Source organism: Chanos chanos, chromosome 10 (genome assembly GCF_902362185.1).
Source record: "Chanos chanos chromosome 10, fChaCha1.1, whole genome shotgun sequence".
In the NCBI taxonomy this organism is placed as follows: domain Eukaryota; kingdom Metazoa; phylum Chordata; class Actinopteri; order Gonorynchiformes; family Chanidae; genus Chanos; species Chanos chanos.
In genome coordinates, this window is record NC_044504.1 from 10,974,579 (window position 1) to 10,989,513 (window position 14,935).

The 14,935-nt window shown below is 39.4% G+C and overlaps 1 protein-coding gene across 1 annotated transcript in view; it reads left to right on the forward strand.

The window, feature by feature from the left end:
* Positions 1-4,134: 4,134 nt before the first annotated feature.
* The window catches only part of slc1a7b (solute carrier family 1 member 7b), a 35,856-nt gene continuing 25,055 nt past the window's right edge, over positions 4,135-14,935 (forward strand). The window contains exons 1-2 of the mRNA XM_030785993.1: positions 4,135-4,275; positions 14,459-14,538. Coding sequence (XP_030641853.1) covers positions 4,135-4,275; positions 14,459-14,538 — 221 coding nt within the window. The remainder of the gene's footprint in view (positions 4,276-14,458; positions 14,539-14,935) is intronic.

The following is a 14,935-nucleotide window of genomic DNA, read 5'->3' on the forward strand; positions in this document are numbered from 1 at the left end:
AGGAGACCACAACCAACACCACTATGGAAGAGGCGCACATGGCGAAGACAGCAAGGCTAAGAAAGGACGTCAGCCAACTAACAGAAGCACAAGAGAACAATCTGAACCCAAAGAAGTATCTGAGGATGAAATATTGGCCAAGAAAGAGATATCTACCAACTGCAGAAGAAGATGCCAAACAAAGACTCATGGCACTGAGCCACAACTACCTGCAAGAGCTCCTCCAACACCCCAATAACATGTCAGCTTGGCTCCTACAATAGAAAAAAGATCTGTCTGCTCAAGAAAGATAAAGATGCAATCTCCAACAGCTGCTGATCAGTCATGGGCCTATCAACGACATGGAATCTGTTCTCCAGCTGTTGGATACACCATCACTGCTGACAGCATTACTGAGCACCTGTTTCGGGAAGACCCTCTCACCAACGAGCAGAAGGGAGCAAGACCTGGAAGCAGAGGAACAAAAGAATATAGACTAGCTCACAATGTACAGAATCATACCAGAAGGCCTATGCCAGCATACCGCACTCCTGGATCATAGGGTCAGTGAAGTTGGACAAGATCAACCCTAAGATAACATAGCTGATTGAGAGATCCATGAAATCGTGGAGCACCTAACTGACACCCAGTGGCAGAGAACTGGGTTCAGTATCAATCAAAATCAGCATGTATGAAACAATGCACTCACCCCAGTGCTGCTCTGTGTGACACTCAACCCCCTAAGTCAGCTACTCAAGACATCAGGGGGGTGTTCTAGAAAGCAGGTGTCGTGAAAACTCTGAGACAGTTAACTAAGAGTAAGTAGTAAACCTCCTAATAGAGGAGTCCTCTGGCTTTGTTTTGCTAGGAGAATGAAGTCACAGGGCTCTTCTATTAGGAGGTTTACTACTTACTCTGAGTTAACTAACCCTGAGTTTTCACTAAACCCGCTTTCTGGAACACCTCCCTGGTCTAGAATACAAGCGGAAGACTGGAGAGAAGACACAACACCTAATGCACATGGATGTTATCAAGCTGTACAGAAGATTAGCAGATGAAATATGGAAAAGATGAAACTCTCTGATCCAGACAGTGAAGACCTTCTCAGATGACATCAAGATGAAGTTCAGGCTAGACAAATGTGCTAGACTCATCATCGAGTGTGACAAGATCACAAATAACGGGGGTATAAAATTGGAAGTAAGACACGTCAAGGATGAAGATGTCAAGAATGGCAACAAGTATCTCATAATGACAACATCAGGACAATCTGTCGGAAGAGGTCATGAAGACAAGCACTTACAAGCAGAGACTGAAGCAAATGCTGAGGTCCAAGCTCAATGGACGGAATAAGATCCCAGTGATTAATAACTACACCCTCCCAGTCATAAGGTACAGAGGAAGAATCATTGGATGGATTGTGGAAGAGGTGCAAAGACTGGACCAAATGACAAAAAGGCTGATGACCATAGATGGGGCATCGTTGTCATCATCATCATCATCATCATCATCATCATAAATGATGTGTGTTCGTTTCTTAGTGTCTGATGACTAAGAACGAGCTTCTGGCAGTGTGACTGTGATGAACAAAAAGTATTAGTCACATCATTAAAATAACATATTTACATATTTATTTGTTTGTTTATTTGTTTGTTTGTTTGATGACAATTATTTTGCAAGGAATAATACAACTAAGATTCAAAATTTTGCAAGGAATCTCGGCCAAAACAGAAGCACTTAGGAATTTTAGATTTAAACAACAATACTAAGAAAGAAATCTTGTACTCTTCATTGCCTAGACTGACATGGATTTCCATTAGGCAGGCCACTTTTCACTACTGCTTGTGAAATATTCCATCGATATAAAGGAGTGTGGTCTATGGTGACTTTGCAGGTCACTCCTAGAGCAGAGTAAAAAGAACTTAAAAGGCTTTGATTTCATGCTTACTTTCCTGCCCTCTGACCAACATCGACCACAACTAATCACTTCCTAGAATGAACACAAAGCTCAGATAAATTCAGATCCACTTATTTTATATTTTCACAAGCGTATTGAACCTTCCTTTTGTTATATCCTGCAGAATGGCAAAGTTTTCCAGATGCTCTAAGGCAGCTAATGTGGCAATTCATAGTCTGTCAAAGGGAGACTATATGCATTTGTCAGGTGATGATGTAAAAAATTGCATTCCTACTAATCCTCTTGCAAGCCTCACTGTAGCATTCATTGCACAGAAGGTTATACACCTCCACACTCACACGGCACATATATTTACCATTACTGCGTAGCAACCCAGAGAAAGCCTTTCAGTTTTTTTGTACGTTTTTAGATTACTGAAAACACTGAACTCTTGTGAATGGTTTCTGATCTTTTTTTTCAGATATCTATATCAGAGTTCAAGTGATGACATTTTAAAATCTTTATGAGCCAAACAGTAATACTAAGAAATCATCCCTAAAGATTCTCCCAGTTGTGCTGTTTGATTGTGTTTTGAGTATACCTCACAGCTGGGACATTGCAATTCCTAGTTTCTTGAATTGCAGCTAAACTGAAGACTTTTGTTGAGTATCTGTCTTGAAAATGTTATTAAGCTCACATTTGTAAGCCAAGAGGAAGATGCTGTTCTAGTGCAGTAACAGAAATTTGTATTGAAACATGAATGTTGAACTTTCAATAAATCACAACACATTCATCAGACACTACCATCTTTAAATTATCAAATTATGTGCAACTTCATTTTCAGCACCAGTAGCATGGTTTCTTTTGATCACCAGACAACTAAATTCTCAAATACAGACTAAAGACAATCCAAAGATGGTCTAAATACACACTAAGGATAAACACAAGGCTAAACATCAGATTTAAGGTTCAGAATACATGGCTGAATGACTCTCTGGGAATGTACAGCATAAACAGTTTTGAATTGTGGTACACACAACTGGGGACAGAAAAATAATTGAACCCTTGATGGTAAGTTCATTAATTTTTTTGGTCACAACCTGCTTTTGTTCACCCATGAAAAAACTATTTTTGGACAATTTTATTGTTGATTTCTATATTTGTTTATATTTGGTAAAAATAGTAAATGAATTGTAGCTGGCATCCTGCATCCAAGGACACAGCCTCACAAAATGCTCTCAAGCTTTGAAAACTCTATTTGGTTTACTCTGTGTTTACTGTGACACTGTATGCAGACACAAACTGATCAGTCTCTGATGTCAAACTAAGCTGATGAGGCTCCCTGACGTATCATTGGTGAGTGACACAGCTGGTGTAGGCCAGAGCAGCCAATCAAAGCCCTTCTGCCATGGTTATGAATGAGACATGGCAGGAGATTAAAGCATTCCAACTTTTCCTATACACGAACGTATCTATGGAAGTCTAAGACACTTTCTTGTTCATTAATCAAAAGATGCCAACCAGGTAAGGAAAAAAAATTGAAAAACATTATCCGACCCTTTACTCTGTCCTCTGTTACTAGGAACATTTTAGCCACTCTCTCATCTGCAGCCAATTGTTCACAGGCCTCTAATCCATGCCTTAGTCCCTTTGAATGCAGTGCTCCCGTAATAGGATTGGTGTTGCCATTCCAGAAGACAGTGCTGCCAGCTGTCGCTGGATCCCCATTGGTCAAACTGAAGAGGTGGGTGTGGAGAAGGGACGGCCCATGATGGATGAGACATGGAGAGGATGCATGGAAAGTGTGTGATGATCTCCTTTAATCGAGTGTGGTGAAAGAGAAAGAGACAGAGAGAGAGAGAGAGAGAGAGAGAGAGAGAGAGAGAGAGAGAGGGGTCATCAAAAACCAAAAAGTGCTCTTTGTAGCAGAGAGAAAGAGTGTGTAGCAAAGAGAGAGAGTGAAAGAGAAAAAGAGAGAGTAAAAGGTGTCCTTCGTAGCAGAGCAAGAGAGAGAGAGAGAGAGAGTTTCTGCAGAATCGCTTCCAGGACATCTCTTTGCCTGGCATTTTTTCACTCTCACGGTCCTTAGCTCCGTCTCATTCTCTTGACTTTGGTTATACAGATATCTTCAACTGGGCTTTTTTTTTTTTGCCCTTTTTTACCATTGTCCTCTGGGTTCGTGTCTTGTGGGATTTGGGGGTTTGTATCTGTATGGGGTATAAGTAGTGGGCTGAAGCAGACGGCAGGACTCTTTCGTGATGGCTGTGGCGTTGGATGCTGTTTGGGTGCGGGTGAAAGGCGTGTGCAAGCAGAACGGACTTCTCATCTTATCCGTACTGGCTGTTGTCATCGGCTGCCTGCTGGGCTTCTTCCTGCGCTCTAAGCAGCTCTCTGAGCAGGTCAGTTCACTGTGGACAGCAAGATATCTTCTAACCAGCCTTTTTTTCCCCCTTATTGTTCCCAATCCACAACACCAGCACCCTCTTTCCCCTCACACTGTCTCCTTTACACTCTATCACTCCCATCGCTGTCATTCCAAGGTACACCCAACGCTACAGTTTGTGGAGTGACACCTTTCCCCTACTGCCTCCCTCCGTTTTGTGTTACAAGCCACTGCTAGCCAGCCAGTCTGGGCATATCATCAGCCACCGACTTGACAAGTACATATTTGTTTTGCTCATAAACAGCTTACTGATATTTTCGTGTAAATGTTTAAAAAAAAAAATCAAGTGTGTGTTAACCAAAAAAAAAAGGACAATTATGATTATTCCCCTGGTTTGGCATTTTGGTTTGGTTTCATTTTTTTTTTGTTTTTTCTTCGCTATTTTGTTTTATTTGTGAAGGAATTTTTTGTTCTTTTTTGGGGGGCGGGGAGGGGTTGGGGGCAAAAGCAATTTAGAAAAAAAATTCAATGACTTCAGTTGTTGTATGTTACTGCTCTGTACTGTACTGAACATAGAGACTGTTGTCCTCAGAAGCTATGAATTTACTCAGTGAAAGAAAAGAAACAAATTGATGGCAAATATTCCCCTCTCCCCTTCTTTTAAGGCACTGCCCTTTGGCTGAAACCTCCATTATGATCTGGAATATGCTTAAAAATAAAACGCATGACAGGCCATCGACCGTGGCCCATACGGATTACCATTCAATCAGTCCAAATGCTCTTAGTAATTGTACATTAAGCAAGAGTGCTGCTTAGCTGTGTTGCAGCTAAAACACTGCTATGTCCTGTTTCAACTAAATTGGAAGAGGCTTAAAAAAAGAAAGAAAAAACATCTGTTTTAAGAGGAAAAACTGTAACTGTCAAACCGTTATTTTGTTTTTTTTAAACTATATTGTTAAATTTGTGTAAATTGTAATTGTAGAAGCTAAGAAGAGTAATGATGCATCCTATGACGCGACATCTTTCCACAGAGAGCATTTTCTGCATCACAGGGAAATATCTGACTGGTAATTACCAAACCCATTCGGAGAGATGAATGCTGGGTAATGGCTGATAGTTTCTCTGTACGGGAAAGGACACATTAATGATCTAATTCAGCTGCTCTCTTCGAAACACGTGAAAATTATTTCGCCCTGAGAGATGACTGAGGCACATCCATGATCTCCTGTAGTAATCTTTCACATTTTTCATCCTTTCTGCAGGTGATTAGACCAAATGAGAATTCAGCATCACCTGTGTAAATGGCAGCTGTGTCAAATGGGTCTTGTTTCTTTGTCTGTGACCATTTCAATACTCCATCTATACGATGGCAAAAACAAGTGGGTATGACTGGTGGAAGATGAGAGATTGCTTGGCGTGTTTTGTGATTAATGCTGAAAAAAAGAAAAGAAAAATGGTTTTGGAGCCAGAGGATTCAGAATAGTGTAGAAACACTGAGAGAAAGGTCTGACATGTCTCACATAGATAAATACTGACCCGACACATTCGTGTCACCTTCCAGAATCTGCCTTCACAGACAATAACAATTAAATAGTTTCGCTCGAATCCTTCCTTTGTATTCATTATGGCCTTTGTCAGCCACTTTTCTTTAACATGCAAACTGCCCTCATTAGAAAGGCTGTCCTGTGCTTTGCAGAGTTCAGCTGACAGTAAGACAGAATAGTGTGACACCTCTCTCTAACCACGGAGCAGGTATATTCTGTCACTTTTCCTTTTTGCCAGATGCCTGTGCCAGGCATAAGAGGACAGAGCAGCCCTGCACAATGTCATGTTTACTTCACTCACCTGGGCGAATACATGACTAGACGACGAGCTGGCATATAACCAACCTCTCCATTCTGCTAACAGAGTGTGCTCGGGTGGTGCAGCAGAAAAGACACTGGCACTCCATTGCGGAGACCTGGGTCTGTGTCCTGGTAGCTGTGCTTCTGGCTTGGCCAGGGGTCTACACAGGCACGGTTGGCAGTGGTAGGTTAGGGTCCTAAATTAGTAGTGATCAAATTTGGAGAGATCAGATTCGGAGATCAAATTCTCTGCAGTCTGGAGAGAAAAAGTGATGGATGACTTCACAAAAATCAGAGGAGACATGTGATAGTTTGTGCTCTTCTCTCCAGCTAGCATGGGAGTTGTACAAATGACAGGGGGTAGAAATACAGAAGAAATTGCCCAAGACTAAATGGAAGGGAAAGGGGAATAAGAAAGCAAATAAATAAATGAATAAATAAAACAAGGTAAATCAAAACAAGATAAAGGTGAAAAAAAACCTTTCTATTAGGTGAGGGAGAGAGCAGTTGTAATCAGAAAAGGGCCGCTATTTAGATGAATGTGAAATGCACATATTTCCAGTTTGGGTGAAACGTCCTTCAGTAACCTTTAATATACAGTATTGGACTCCATCACCACTCTGCTGTTACTAGAAGTTCTGCTTTTAACTGTCACTGTTTGCTGTGTGAATGAAGCTTCATTTGATCATCTGATGTGCAGACCGCAAGAAACAACAGGCCCTCATATATGGTCTACTTAATTTATGTAAGCAAGTCAGAGCCAAGATTATTGGACTCATTTAAATGTCACACAAATTAGTCTATCCCATTAATGTGGCCTAATTAATTTTCCTACAATTTAGCATTTAGTCATTATCTGTGTTAGAGCTTTTACACCTCCGGAACAATCTTGGGGTGAAGTACCTTACTCAGAAGCACAGGACTTTTAAAACATCCTTTACTAAATCTAATATACACTTGTTTTAAAATGCTTTCATAACTACAGCTTAAGCATAGGACTTTTTTATCCTATTTAATTTTTTTGTAGGGGTACATCTTCAGTATCTGGGTACATCTTTATGCCTTGACTTGAATGGAATTTTTGTTGAGTCCTTTTGCTTTGATCCAAGTTACATTTTGTCTTCATTAGTTACACTTCTCCCTCAGAGCAGAAATTTCTTTTTCTGTTTGGGCAACTCATAAAAACCATTAATCTCTTCAGCTGATCATAATAAACTGGATGATAAAGTTGCTAAGCAAACTCAAGGACACATTCAAAATAAGAGGGTCTGCTATTTCCTATTTTCCAGTGGAAATAAAAAGGCAAAATGCAATCAATTTTTTTTTCCTAGCACCGTAATGACAATATGAACAACCACGCTTACCAATCAATAATCAACCACACACACACACACACAATACATCTATCTATATATGTGTGTGTGTGTGTGTGTGTGTGTGTGTGTGTGATCTATGTGATTAGAAACTCTTCAGACATCTCACATGTTGTGCCTGGTGGGGAACTGTACATTTGTCTTTGGGGAGAGGGCAGTTGTAGCGTTTTTCATCTTTTTATTTTGTTGATAGCAGGGAAGTACACCAGACAGCAAGTACACCACAAACCACACATGAATTTGAGAAGAATGAATTCCACAGTTTGATATTCAACTACACACAAAGAGTCACACAAAAACACAATTTAACAATAGCCAATTCATAAAACTACAAGAATTAACACACTGACAACTAGGCAGACTGTTTAAAACTACAAGAAGCTCACCTGGAGTGAGAGAAGTTGGATACACAAGCATATTTAAAATAATGTTATAATTACAACACTAAAATGCTCCAGTTTAAAAACAGTCAGCACAAGTACTTCAGGCCTTACTGCATTTTGACTTGAAAACCTGACTTGCCAGTTGTGGTCAGGTCAAAGTCATATGTTGCTAGTGGTTGTAGTGAGTCTCCTCGCCATTAGATATACAGCATCTTAAGTCAGAGAAAAACATTAATATCTGTAGTTTGTTCACTCAGTAAGATATACATGGTGAAATTCAGGAATCTTTAATTGTCAAAACAGCTGAAATCATTGTTCGGCTTGTTTGCATCAAAAATGGTAACATGGGGTAGTATAAAAATTAGAATTGTCATTATATCAGTGAAAATATTCAAAAACGGTGAGGACATTAACAGATCATCCTCACGAACCACACAGAGAGATATTCTCATCACACAAATAATGAAGGACATGGAAGGACACTATCAAGGTCATCCACAATGCAAAGAAAGAAGCTGAGAAACAGTCGTGAATAACACTGGTAGTAGGAAACGAGTGGGCATACGTGCTCAGGAAACAGGGGGAAAAAGTTTTCAGGGTTTGTTTCTGAGAACTTTTGAGCTGTGTGTGTGTGTGTGTGTGTGTGTGTGTTTTAACTTCACATTTAGCTGCTTGTTTTTGTGATGGGTAAACAATGCTCCCTGATTGAGGTGAGCTCTAATTCAGATGACTTGTTCCAGCACAAATTAGCATACTTGTTCCACTAGATGGCAGAATTTAAAGCAATGTACCCCAAAAAATCGCGAAAAAGACTACTGGGAAGGACTTTTCTGTGAAATTCTTCTGTTTGTAAATGGGTCTGTCTGATTAATATTGAGTGGACAAAGTGTTTCTAAAAATAACCAGATCTGAAAGCAGCACAGAACTCAAAGAGTGGACTTGTGTGTGTGAGCTGAATGCATCAGATATGTTCAAACCAGTGTACTGGACTCTAGCAGGGTTTTTGAGTCACTTACTTTAGGACTTTAATCTATAATATCAGTGGGAATGCCATTAGGAGAAGGAAACAGTCTTGTATTGCATCAGCCATAGTGTGAATTATGACGCAAATGCTTTTATTAGATTTTCAAGAGTACACTGTATTCATTCTTAGAGTTGAACCAAGAGTTAGTGCAAAAACTCAGCTATTACTGGTCTACTTTTAAGACTTTTTCATTAGCACCGTCTCTTCCCGTCTTTGACTGTAGCTTATTCTTTTACCTGCTTCAATTGTTCTTGCAAAAAGAAAAAATAAAAGAATCTCCTAAATGAGTAAGGTAAATGTAAATGTACCAAAGTGCTCTGGGTGTCTTTATTCACTGTACCCCCTAAATGAATCCAGTCCTGCCATCTCTGTTTGAAGAGTCCAATGGGAAAGGTGTAGTTTTTACTGGCCTCATGAACCAAGCCTTGCTGTTGTCACGGTAAACATGCAAGAATGATACATGATGCATGACCCTCAATGTCTGAACAGTTATTTTGTATAAGCTGACATAACCTCCCCGTCAAAGCCGAGAGATTTGGATACTAATGTAATCTTTTCTAATTAAAGACAGAGGAAATCAAAGGGCTGCATATTTTGCTCCAGTCGGCATTTTCCACGCCTGATTCAGCAACTCCGTGACCTTGATAATTGGTTTCAGAGGTCCTTTGGGGATGCTGCTGTGTGGTTTGTGCTCAGAAGTTTTGCCTTGTAAGAGTTTTCCATAGCTGGAATTTGGAAACTCCCTTTGTCCTTTTGTACTTGGGATCAAAAGACTGGTAAATCACACTGCTCTGGATTGTAATAATTGAAGACATGCTAATAAAAAAGTGTAGTTTTCTTTGGATAAATGTCTTACTCATCCTGTCATTCATGATCCTCAAAGACCTTTGTTTCATAAACAAAAATTCTTAATTTCCATAATGATGTAAAACGACTTGAGAATGACTTGGGTTTTCAATTGTTTAAGGGTTTTTAAAAAGACATGTTTCCAGTTAGTGCAAGGTCTTGCTCTAGATGTATGGTGTGGGTGATATGTTCTCATTCATGATCTCAGGAGGTTGGACAAAGTAGTATCTTTTACTATTGGTCTTTAATGAGACAGGATGTAAAACCATTTTTGTTCAGTCAACCTGAAAAAATGTAGTTCAAATTCAAAAGCTTTTACAGGTCTTCTTAAGTTATATGTCAGAGAGAGAACACCAGTGATTTGGATAATGGGTCCAAATGTGACAAACAGTTGACATCCTTGTTAAAAAGTAATGCTGTTACAGTATTCTATACATTATTATGATTATACTGATACATTGCATTTTGTCAAATTGATTTATTTCTGATAGATTTAATGTAAAAAATAGGGTGTATCCAAACATGCTAATTCATTTTGTGTTGAAAAAAAAAAAAAACAGTTATTTGGAGTGCTGAGTATAAAGGGGCAAAAATTTTAAAGTTCACCTGAGAGGGAGTTATGGTAGTTGTATACAGCAGCTATCCTTTTGAGGTGTTGCAAAAGTGTTGCTAAAAAGATTTTTTTTTTTTTTGAAGCATTGTATTTAAATTAGCAGCGTATCTGAAGAATTATGTAATATTTTTGAAGTGTTGTGTTGTTAAATTCAATCGTGTTTCTGAAGTGCTGTATTTGATGACCAGTCTTTGCTGTTTCCTCTGAGAGTCCTCTTGTCATTTAACAACAAATGCCCACAGCCACTGCCAGCTCCAGCTGCAACAGGCTCCTTTACCACACACACGCATGCGTACGCACACACACACACACACACACACGCACACACACACACACAGCTACACACAGGCTGTCATAGGCAACTTCTGATCCTGCTCTTAAACTGCAAACTAAGCTCTCTTTGCCTAATGCATGACAGAAAAGCTCTTTAGCCATCATTATCATATACCTCTTTCTCTCGTCCTTTATCACTCTGTTCTCTCCCACTCCATCCAACACTCTGCTCTACCCATCCCTCTTGTCCCTTCTCTCTCTCCTCTTCTGTCTCACACAACCCTTACACGTAGAAATGTGAGTTATTTCCTGTCATAGAAGAATCAAGTGGCTCTTCCCTTCATCACACACATTAACTTCTGTTCAAGGTCTGCCTCTATACTGTCCACTGATGAATTATCCAAGGACAAGCTCCTGCAAATGTTTTCACCATGATCTAAAACTTACACATTAACAGTTTAGCTCTTTTGTATCACATTCTGTTTTAAAACAGTATTAATGCATTGTGACGATTTGTCGTCCTTTTTTGTCTCTTTTTGCCACGTTGTGGTCAGGGCAATCTCTTGTGTGAAGAGTGTGTGAAGAGAAAACTCCAAATATCCTACACCAACCAGATTACATGATTACAAAATTACATTTGAGCCACTGCACATCCGTCCTGCATAAGCATAGAAATATGCTGGGGTGCAATTGTAACTCCCTTTCCTTGCTTCTTTCATTTCACATGACAAACGTTCACGGACATCTTAATGCTGTTACGCTTGTAATACAAGCCTGTGCACACCAGGACAAAAAAGATGTATTCTCTCTTTTGTTTTGACATGTTAAGAATTAAATCAGTACCACTTTTGTTGATGTCCATCCATTCCTCCCTACATCATTTACATGTGTACATACGTGCTTACACACACACACACACACACGCGCGTGCCCACTCACAAACACACATGCCCACTCACAAACACACATGCAAGCTCATGCACACTTCGACACATAGACAAACAGACATACACACCCACACACACACACACAACCATACACACTTGTACAAACATTATATTTATAAGACAGACAGAGAGAGAGAGAGAGAGAGAGAGACAGAGAGAGAGCAAGAGTAGTTGATCAGTTCAGTAAGACAGCGACAGTCCATCCAGTCAGACGGATTATATCCTATCATCTCAAATGGTGGCACATTGCTCCCTCTATCCCAGTAAAGTGAGAGCTTAAAGAGCAAAAGAAGCTTTCTCTAAAGTTTGGACAAATAACCAAACACACTGCAGCAAGCTAGGACAAGAGATTGAGTCTGTTTTAGGGTTAGAGGAGGGGTTGTGGGGACTTGGGTGTTAATAAAGGACATTTTGGACTGATGCCAGCTTGAGGTTGTGGGATACAAAGAGTACTAGAGAACGTTATGCTGTACGTGGCATTGCTCAGGCCGGCTGATCCTTGCAAGCCAAGTTACTCTGAGCTCGAGGGATCGCTTTTGTGAAGTTTCTGAGAATTGAGTTTTTAAAGCCAGCTGTGTTTGTCTGTCTTCCTTCCATTCAGAGCCTGTAGATCATGAGGTACTAGTGTGTGATAGCTTTCTGAACTGTGGTACTAGTACTAGTGCTGTTAGTTAAGTTGGGGTTTTTTTTGTTGTCAGTTTGTGGTTGTCAGTTTGTGGTTGTCAGTTTGTAGGTTGACTGATAGTTGGTTAGTTAGACAAATGGGTAATAACTTCATTGCTGTGTGCCTTTGTTATTTCAGCCCGTTATATTTAAAAGCTTTGACATGTCTTGAAGTACAAAGAACATTAAAAAAAAAAAACTATCTAAAAAACAACTGGATTCTGTTTTGTCTGGACAGAAACAACCACTGAAGATGGTGAAATAAATTTGAACAAACAACAGCTAATTCTCAGCAGGCAATAAACAGTATTATTACCAACGCATCTCTAGAAGAGCTTTGATTTCTTTTACCACTGAAGTATCTTTTTCCTGGTTTAGTTCCAATTATAAATACATCAAGACAAAGCAGTGATTATTGTACCTGAAAGAACGCAAACAATTACATCGTCTGACTGCCCTAAAAAGTACAACTGCTTTGGAAGGCTAACCAAATGAATAGCTACTAATGGCAATGTGTTTTCAGCATTAAAGCTCAGACATATATATATATATATATATATATACATATATGGGAGTGAAAATGTACTGTTCCTCCTGTACTTTGGTACTAGACTCATCTGGAAAAGGCTGTGAAATTATACATGACACAGACACTCTAACAAAAGCTAAACACAAACATGACTAATGAATCCATTCTATCTCAGAGCTAACATCATTCAGATAAAGAACTGATGAAGTGATGTTGAACAATGAGTTCTTTTAACACTAAAGGGTTTTCTTTGTTTTATACATTTTTTTAACCCTCCACTTCTTCCTCCTCTTTAGATAGTTTCTCTGAAATTTGTGATCACAAGTAACCATGAACGTGATTATATAACATTTTTTTTCCTTCTTCTTTTTTTTCTGTTGGCTGAGGCAGCTTGGAAGCTTGGTTTAATCAAATGTATGATCCAAAAACTTGTTTGCAATCCGTCCTGTCTTTGAATAAGATCTTTTAGCTTCACACTCTGATGTACCTGCTATCCTCTGTAAATCACATCACTGTTAATGGGCAAGGGAAACAGTTCCAGTTCAACTTTGTTTCAGCATGCAAAATAGAGCAAATATTAACCTGCTTAACAAGGAGTGTGACCAAATGCACCATTCCATCAGTATTTAGCATGTTAATGTCTGATATTAAAACAAGTTGGCTAATTGTCACAGCCTGCACCTCATCTTTGGACTTTTAGTTTGACATGTCTTGTGCTCCTGTTCCTTGTGTGTTTCCACCCCTCACCTGGGGGGTATTTCAGAAAGCAGATTTAGTGAAAACTCAGAGTTAGTTAACTTAGAGAAAGTAGTAAACCTCCTAATAGAAGAGCCCTATGGCTTTGTTTTGCTAGGAGAATGAAGCCACAGGACTCCTCTATTAGGAGGTGTACTACTTGTTCTGAGTTAACTAACTCTGAGTTTTCACTAAACCTGCTTTCTGAAATACCCCCCTGATCCTGTTTGTTGTATTTATTAACCTCGTTCCCCCCTTGTTAATTTCTTCCAATCATGTTAGCCCTGTTTAGTTTTCCTCTTGTATTTAAGCCCTTGTGTTTCACCTGTTCTTTGTCTATTGTTGTTTGTGTTTGTGCACACTGTTAGGCTGCACCTTTTTGTTACCTGTTTTTGTTCTTGTTTGCACCTGTGTTTTTATCTTCAGTTTGTAAGTAAAGTCCTCCTTTTGTCATGACAATCTTCGTGTCTTGCACTTGGGTCCTGCACCACTCCACTGCCGTGACACTAATATAGTCAGAAGTCATACTACCAACACTGATTAATGTTTAAATTGCCAAATTATGCCAAAAAGCAACAAACCCATGTTTCTTCTCAGAAATCAATGCCAAATGTCTGGATTTTTCCTCTCCTGTCCATAACAGTGACTCATAAAACTGCATCACTGTATTCTTTGGTAGTGCATGCATAGTTAATTAACTGGTCAGCTGCTAAATTTATTTGGCCACCGCCAGTGATTGTAAGTTACCATCTAATTTGGCAGCTAGCTAGCTTTAGTTTTCGTGTAGCCTACAACATCTATTTCGTCACCTATTTCGTTATAAATTTGCTAGCTTGTTTGCTATACTGGAATGATAACTTGAGCTATAACTTGCGTTTCGCTCTCGCAATCAAGTTCAGTTACGTTGATCTGCGTAATGTTCTCTCATTCATCCCCCCCCTCTCTCTCTCTTCATCTCTTTGTTTGTAGGAGGTTAAGTACTTCCAGTTCCCTGGTGAGCTGCTGATGAGGATGTTAAAGATGCTCATTCTTCCCCTCGTTGTGTCAAGGTAAGACTGACTGTCTTCATATGAAAAAGTGTTTGTTCGGACTCAATAACTGGAGGATGTTTCCTTTCCCAGCATCTTTTCGTTGTTGTTGTCACTTCAGAGCTGATCTTCATGAAGATCAGAGAGTGTGAGCAGTTTCCACAAAGCTGCTGTATTTTCGCTTTCACCCATAATAGTCGATATTTACAACAAGTTCTGTTTAGTTTGCAGCTATTGTCTGTGTAACATAGCTGTAAATTTGATATCATTCTGGCAAATTCCATATTTTATTAAGTCATATGTACAAGTCACATATCATATTCTCAAGTTATTAAAAAGTATTTTTCACCTTGCCCCCCAGGGATTCTCTAATCTTATTGTGCTCTGGCCATACAGTTTCCTACTCTGCCACTACTTG